Source organism: Gopherus flavomarginatus, chromosome 9 (assembly GCF_025201925.1).
Source record: "Gopherus flavomarginatus isolate rGopFla2 chromosome 9, rGopFla2.mat.asm, whole genome shotgun sequence".
Taxonomy (NCBI): Eukaryota; Metazoa; Chordata; order Testudines; family Testudinidae; genus Gopherus; species Gopherus flavomarginatus.
Window position 1 is genome coordinate 90,914,853 of NC_066625.1, and position 7,372 is coordinate 90,922,224.

At 42.4% G+C, this 7,372-nt stretch overlaps 1 protein-coding gene across 2 annotated transcripts in view; it reads right to left on the bottom strand.

The window, feature by feature from the left end:
• GOLM2 (golgi membrane protein 2) overlaps positions 1-6,451 on the bottom strand; it is a 30,890-nt gene extending 24,439 nt beyond the window's left edge. Inside the window, exons 1-2 of one of the 2 annotated variants that reach the window (XM_050967355.1) lie at positions 6,047-6,451; positions 605-659 (exon numbers count right to left, since the gene is read on the bottom strand). In XM_050967355.1, the coding sequence (XP_050823312.1) occupies positions 605-659; positions 6,047-6,373 (382 nt within the window). In that variant the 5' untranslated portion in view covers positions 6,374-6,451. The remainder of the gene's footprint in view (positions 1-604; positions 660-6,046) is intronic. The other variant, XM_050967354.1, reaches the window with a different exon arrangement.
• Positions 6,452-7,372: the final 921 nt, after the last annotated feature.

Sequence of the window (7,372 nt, forward strand, 5' to 3'; positions counted from 1 at the left end):
ACTCCTTCAGTCGTAATTTTTACCTCAATAGACAAATTACTTAATACTAAATTTAAACAAGGAGGCCAGTGGCACCTTAAAGTCTTAACAGATTTATTTGGGCATAAGCTTTTGTGGGTAAAAAACCTCACTTCTTCAGATGCATGGAGTGAAAATTACAGATGCAGGCATTATTATACTGACACATGAAGAGAAGGAAGTTATCTTACAAATGGACAACCAGTGTTGATATTACTGGTACCTAGAATATTACGTTACATTTCACCTTGAAAATGATTTTGGGTATTTTGGAAAAGTTTGGAATAGGATTATTCATTCCCTTAAAATTTTTTTTGCTAGAATGTATCCTCTCCCTCCACTGCATAACATGAAAAGGCTGATATGGAAATCCATCCAGCCCTTATTAACTAAACCAGGTAATGAATTACAATGTTTTATAAAACTTCCGTAGTGAAGGACACAAGCTGTCGCTTGTTAATACGCCAGCATCAGACATACTCTACATTTTTCTTTCAGCATGCATTCCTCAATACCTAGGGAATTCTGAAAGATTTTAGTGTTAGTATGCTATTCTCACACGATGTGCAAGTAAGAAGTTCCTTACCTTTTAAACGATGTATGTCTGCCATCTGATATGATATGTTCTTCTGTAGTTTGATCTGCAAAGAAAGAAGTTTATTTATTCTAAAAGATGTAAATATATATTTACACCTGAATAAACTAAGAGTATTTGAACACATTTTGATTTCACAATTAAGTAAAAGTGTAATTTTATAAACTTGTGTGAACTGCTTTCAGAATCACAGATGGAAGTTGCTGCAAGTAAAATCAATCATATATTTCCTTTACAAGTTAAGTCCCTACGTTTTGCTTAGATAGATTTAGCTAAACCTACCTTTAATGGAAATATTTTCCAGAAACTAACAAAGCCAAAGTAAATATATTTACGTTTAAACCTATCATTTGTAATATTAAGGTTGCACTGTGGTACTACAGGAAAACAAACTGAACATACTAGTCACAATTTCACTGTCCAAGCCTAAGTACTACAAAGTAAACAGTATTAATACTGAAAAATCATTTTAAAATATGTTTCAGTTGTACTAAAGTGAGAAGCAATGGCAAGACAGCTAAGAATATTTGCTGTAAACAATACTTTTTAAATGAAAACATGTCTTTAAGAGATCTACCTCAGCTCTGATGGAGCCAGAGTTCTATGAAGGCTTTTTTTATTAGATATTTTTATTATGTAAAAACACTAGCAATTACAACCAATGAGAACAAATGCAAAGGTAAGTGTAAAGAATATAAAGCCATTATCATGCCAAAATACTTTATATTTCTTTATTTTTTCATAAAACAAAGCAACCAAAGCAAAGAGGAAAAATGCTAGAAGTGAGAGAACAATGTCTCGAACCAAAGAAACACCATGCAGAGCCAAGGAATTGTGTCAAAAACTGACCTCTGCACAGTTAGTTTTTGAAAGAAATTTGTCTCTGTTGGGATCATACGTATTCCCCAGTATGGCTTCTGGACTGTTAAGTCTAACTAAACATTAGAATTCAAGTATCTTCCCTTTTAAAAGTAGCCACAATTTATTTAGTTACTTTTAAAATTGTACAATATGGACACACCCCTTTGCTTTGGGGAAAAAAGGGACACTAGATATTTCAGTCCCCCACCCCCCCTACTTTTCTGAGGTTTTAATATCTTTGAATCAGACATATGGAATACCTGTTTTTAAAAAAAAAGCTACATCTGCTCTCAGGTCTTAAGATGCACTAAGATTTCCTTGACCTGCAATTTTAATAGGATTATTCATCCCCTAAAAAACAAAAAAACAACCAATCTTCATGGAAGTCCCTTATATGGGAAGCCTTACTGCTGCTGCTCTTTCCTTCTGCTGACCCACCTTGTTCTACCTTTCTGTAAAATACCTGAGTTATAGACAATTTGAGAGAAGACTCTTTCCTCATGTTGAAAAATAATTTGAGAGAGGTATAAATATTCCCATCATCCCTTTCCTTCTTAACTGAATTCCCCAAAACAATTTTTTTAAAAAATAATGAAATAGCCCATAGCCGAGAGCTTAACTAAAGGCAAACATCCATAGTGTGAGGGGAAACTGCTTCTCCCCCCTTCATGGACTCTGTTTCACCTACACTTATGAAGGAAGACATGGAGGGAGCACAGTTCTCTCATCTGCATGCCTTATGCCAGAAAAACAGTTGTGGAGGAGCACAAAATTCTGGATAGGTCTGTTGTCTTTGCTACTTAAAGTTCATAAATGAAAGCAACAAAGGCAAAGCCCTGGGGCTTTCTGGAATAATTTACATGTAGGGCTGCACTTCTGTTACTGTGTGAAGAACTACAATAGTTCTTCTTACATGGAAGAGAACAGGCTAAGAAAAAGAAAGTTGCAAAGCCCTGTCACATGTCTCAAGCAGTTTGGAAATATGTCCATTGATGATGTATATCCTTGCTATAGCCCTTAAATATGCTTTTTTTGGGGGTGGTGGAGGGAGGGTGTTCAGCAATTATCCTACTGCAATATTCCAAAACTCACTTGCTTTTCATAGTTGTGGACCTTAAAAATGTGGCTATAAATGGCGTCTGTTGTCTTCCCAGTGCAGATTTTGGCACTAGTATTGTATTAAACAACACTATTTCCAAATCAGTGACTACTGGAGAGTTTTAAGCTTTGCTGGAAAACACCTGTCAGATTCATCTGTCTCTCAGAAACATACAATGCAATTTTCATCTCCATTGAGCTTGCCACATCAGATGCTTTGGTAAATATTTAAACATTATACCTTGAGAACTGTCCATAGTGTGGGTTTATTGGCAGTGGGAGCTCTCATATAGTGCTGCATAGCTCTCATGCCACATTTACGTGAATTCCTCTGTACATTTAAAAATCATCTACAAACATTTGTTTTAAAAGGGTCAAACTTCATGCTGTTCCTCTGGATCTAGGCAGCATGGTTTTGCAGTATTTGATTTTTGAGTTCTGTTTCTGCCATACTACTGTTATTTGAGAGAGATTTTAATGACAGCTGTCAGTAAAACACCTCTAAAGTGAAGAAGAGGATTCTGTATTGGACCTCATTCTTTGCCATGAACTTTTTCTATCAAGGCTTTAAATAGAGGCAACAAACATTGATTTTAGGAAGTAACAAAATGTTTCTCATTACAATAAAACTATACTGGTATGTTAACATTGGAGGACTAAATCTTAATGTCCTTTTTATCTATAAATTTAAGTTAAAATGAGACCTTGGGAAGGTGCTTAAAAGCACTACTTTGTGTGCTTACTGATAATATCTAGGCCCTAACGCTTCTGGATTTGGGTGATGCACAGTAAAAATTCCAAACAACAATGCTTTAATGTGCTCCTTTCAACAAGAGCCAACTGACATTCTAATCACAAGCAAAATAATGAGACTCATAAGCTTGAATCTCTCGTTACATGCATTATGTCAAAGCTGGTAGGCTCAGCCGGTGGCATACTCCCCTCTCCCCATTTTGTATAAAGAAATGTACAGGATGCAGAATTAAAAGGATCCACTAAAACTTGGTGAGTTAGATTCTATGTTGTCTGGAATAAATGGAAGTGTTATGAAAAGTATTTTATAGAATACCTTCCTCTATAGAGCTGCTATCTTAAAAAAAATAATACAGCCAAAGATCCATAGGCTTTCAATTGTTAAAATTCATCTCTTTTTAATTAAGTACAGGTGGAAAAAAAATCACCTCAAACCACAATGAAATGTTCATAAGCCTTTTCAAGTGGGAAAATAGCTTTAGACCTCTCTGCAGAAGACACTTCCAAAAAAAGAGTTTAAAATCAGTTCTGTTACAAGCAAGTCATATCATAACCCAATCACTACCAGTTTGAGATGGAGTGCTCCCAGTAGTTTTATAGTTGCCTGTTATAACAATGTACTAATGAAGAGTTCTCTACTCTACCACAGATTCTGTGTAAATCAGTTGTAGTACTGTATCTCTATCTGAATATGTAAATTCAAGATGACTAGTTAGCTAAAATTCAAGCAGCAGACTTAGGGTTATGATCTGAACTAGTACAAAAGAAACTTAAATATGCCTAATACTGTACATGCTGTCATTGCATGGCTTTTCAAAGCCAAATGTTTAAGAGAAAAAAGGAATAAGCCAAGCATTTTAGAATATAAGACAGTCTCTTAGTTAGCATCATAGCAATATTTAGAGAGAGCTGTCCAAGAAGTAGGATGAATTTGATAAAGTTTACACACAAAAAAACTCACCACTTGATTTCACTGAAATTGTGAGAAAAACCTCAACAAAAAAATTGAAGTTTGGAAAATTTCAGCCAGCTGTAACTTACAAATCACTACCAAACACACACACATACCCCGCTACCTATCTATCCTGGTACTGTACAACTGTAGTTTTCTAACTGCCTTACGGGGCACAATTTTTAATTGATTTTAATATCCCCGTAGAACATACTTTTAGTAATTAACCAAACACAAACAGCAGCAAGTCAAATGCAGCAGTATGATTTTTTCATTATTTGTTTTTCAGAGAGATATATCAACTTCTAAAAATACATACTTAATCACACTGTGTCTGTTTTCTAAGCACTCAAAAGTTAATTCTCAGCAAACAGTGAATGATTGGTTTTCCCAATCTCCTCAATGGCAAGATCTGAATAGCTCATTCATTGCTGCAGTGAGAAATAATGCAAATAATGATTTCACTATATAGACAGACCAAAATACGCGGTGACGCCATTTAAGCAGCAAAATTTCCAGTACTCTCCCACCATATTTCCTGCTAATCGGAATAAGATACATTTTTCATTTAAACAGCAATTATCCCATGTCTAAGTAGGATAGTTTTTAAAACCAACAACCTTGACAGTTCGTACTTCAGCAGGTTAGTCAAATTCCACTTATAAAACTACACCACTGCACTTTATATCACGCTATTTGATCATGATATTTTGTTGCAAAATTCATTAAATGTGTGATGTGAATCACAAAGAAAGGCATCCAAAAAAGCAGTAAAAAATTCACTTACACAATATTTCCTTAAATTCTATTACAAAAAATAGTAATTAAAAGTACAAACTGTTCAACCACAAGAACATGATCCCCAACTACACTAAAAAAAAAAAAAAAACAAAACACTGCACTTACTACCATATGCAGGGTTTCTTACAAAATTAAATCACATCACTGATCTCAAACTATTACCACCGCATGTTTAGTTTCTTACCATTAAAAAGAGCTGCTTGTTTAACACAGCCTGGCAAAGTTCTCATGAAAATTTACCAGCACTAGCACAAAATCTATTCATGCACTATTTTCCATGACAAACCAAATAGAAAATATTATTTTGCAAAGTTAGTTTAAAATATTCCTCCACAGCTGACTAACACCCGCCATGAATGATTTTAGCCAGGAACTTATGAAAGAAAAAGAGTATTTTTGATCTTTCAAAAAATCAGAATCAACTTTCTATACAAAAAGAGTTTTGCAAAATAACGTGGTCAAGAAAAGTGCACAGGTTGGCAGATACTACCTTGGCTTTTCAATGTGCTGTGTAAAGAAGTCACATTACCCATTAAGCCAGAGTAGAACAGTCTATTCCCTAGCTTTTAAAGCTTCAGATGTCTTTTTCGTTAGTCAGAATAGATCAGATGGAAGAAAAATGTTCAAGAAAAAATGAGCTGACCTGCAGCATATTAACCTGCTTCCAAGGTTACAGTCAAATAGCCAATATCTCACACTGGGTAAAGCCTTGAGTTTGTTTCTTGAGCCCATTCAATCATCCTTCAGGAGCTGCAAAATGTCAGGATGACAAACCCACTAGTCCTAGAAGAGGCACCAACAGTAACTCCCAAACTCTGCCTCCGAGGTTTGTTACTTCACTAGCGAGGATCTGGTCTAAGAAAACAGGCCCAGAGAGCAGGCAGAAGTGCAGAGGAGCTCTCACTTTCAGGGCTGCGTTTCACTGCCACCCCCCAGCCCCGGCAGGGCTCTGCCCCGCACCCCTTTACCTTGCTGTCCTCGCACTTGGCGGCCTGGCTGTCCTTGGCTTGCAGCTGGCTGCTCAGGTGCCTGTAGTCCGCCTCCTTCTGCTCCAGCTGCTTCTGCTGGGAGTCCACCCGGCCCATGAGGTCCGAGTTCCTCTTCTCCAGCCGCCCGCGGGCCACCTCGCCGCGCTTGGCCTGGCCCTGCAGGCCGGCCAGCTCCTCCTGCAGCAGGGCCTGGCGGGACGCGGCGCCCCAGTAGTTGAAGGCGAGGATGGCGAGCAGCACCAGCAGCGCCACGAAGACGAAGGACGGGAGTCGGCCGCCCCTCCTGTTGGCCCCGAACCCCACCATGGGGGAGGCCGGGGGGCTTCGCCCGCGCGCCGCCTCCGCCCACGCCTGAGGGGAGAAGCCGCGGAGCGCCCCGCGGGGCGGGGCCGGGGGAGGCCCCTCAGGACCCGGCGGAGCGGGGCCGACTCGGGGCACAGGGGAAGCTGCGAGCGGGGCCGCCGCGGCGGGAAGCGAAGGGCACCAGGGGAGGGAGATCTCGGTACGGCAGAGGGGACCCCGAGCGCCGCGCCGCGCCGCGCGGGAGAACCGCTACCGGCCCCCCTCACCGCCCCGCCGGTCCCGGGCGCCGGCCCGCGGCTCCAGGGCAGGCCCCCCCCCACTTCCGCCTTACCGCGTCTCGCGAGAGCGCCCCTCCCCTGCTCTCGCGAGAGCCCAACTGCCTCGGGCGCCATTTTGGGCTGGCGGGGGGAGTTGGCTGGTTCCCCTCAGGCGCGGGCGGCCGCTCCTGCCCAGCCGGGGCGCGGGGGCTTGTCGCCTCTGGGGCCTCCCCGCTGGGCTGGACCTGGCGGGCGGTCCGCACCCCCGGATGTGCGGGGCTGGTGGGGGGACCAGACACCAAGTGTGAAGGTTCAGGAGGGGGTGGGGCTGATAGGAGCCTGTCTCCGGGGAAGACCCCAAATCGGGGCTGTCCCTATAACACGGGCGCTCTGGGCCCCCGGGGCTGGCACCGCTGAGACCCCCTGAGGGGACCGGGCTAGGCACCGCCGGGGCGCGGGGCGGAGGGAGGCGTCGGACACTGGGCGAACCTGGCGGACAAGTGCAGCGAGGTACCCCAAGGCCCCGTCTGCAGCGCACGGCTGCAGGGGACCGGCCCAGCCAGCAGATCCGCCTGCAGGGCAGCGCCTGGCTCGCGAGCAAGGGCCCTCGCCAGAGACTAATCGAGCCTCGGCTTGGGTCAGAAGCTGGCTAGGAGCCGAAGCACAGAGGAGCAGGAAATGGTCGATTTTCATCACGGCTGAAGGTTACCAGCAGGTGCCTCCAGGTTCCTGAACGCAGGGGGTC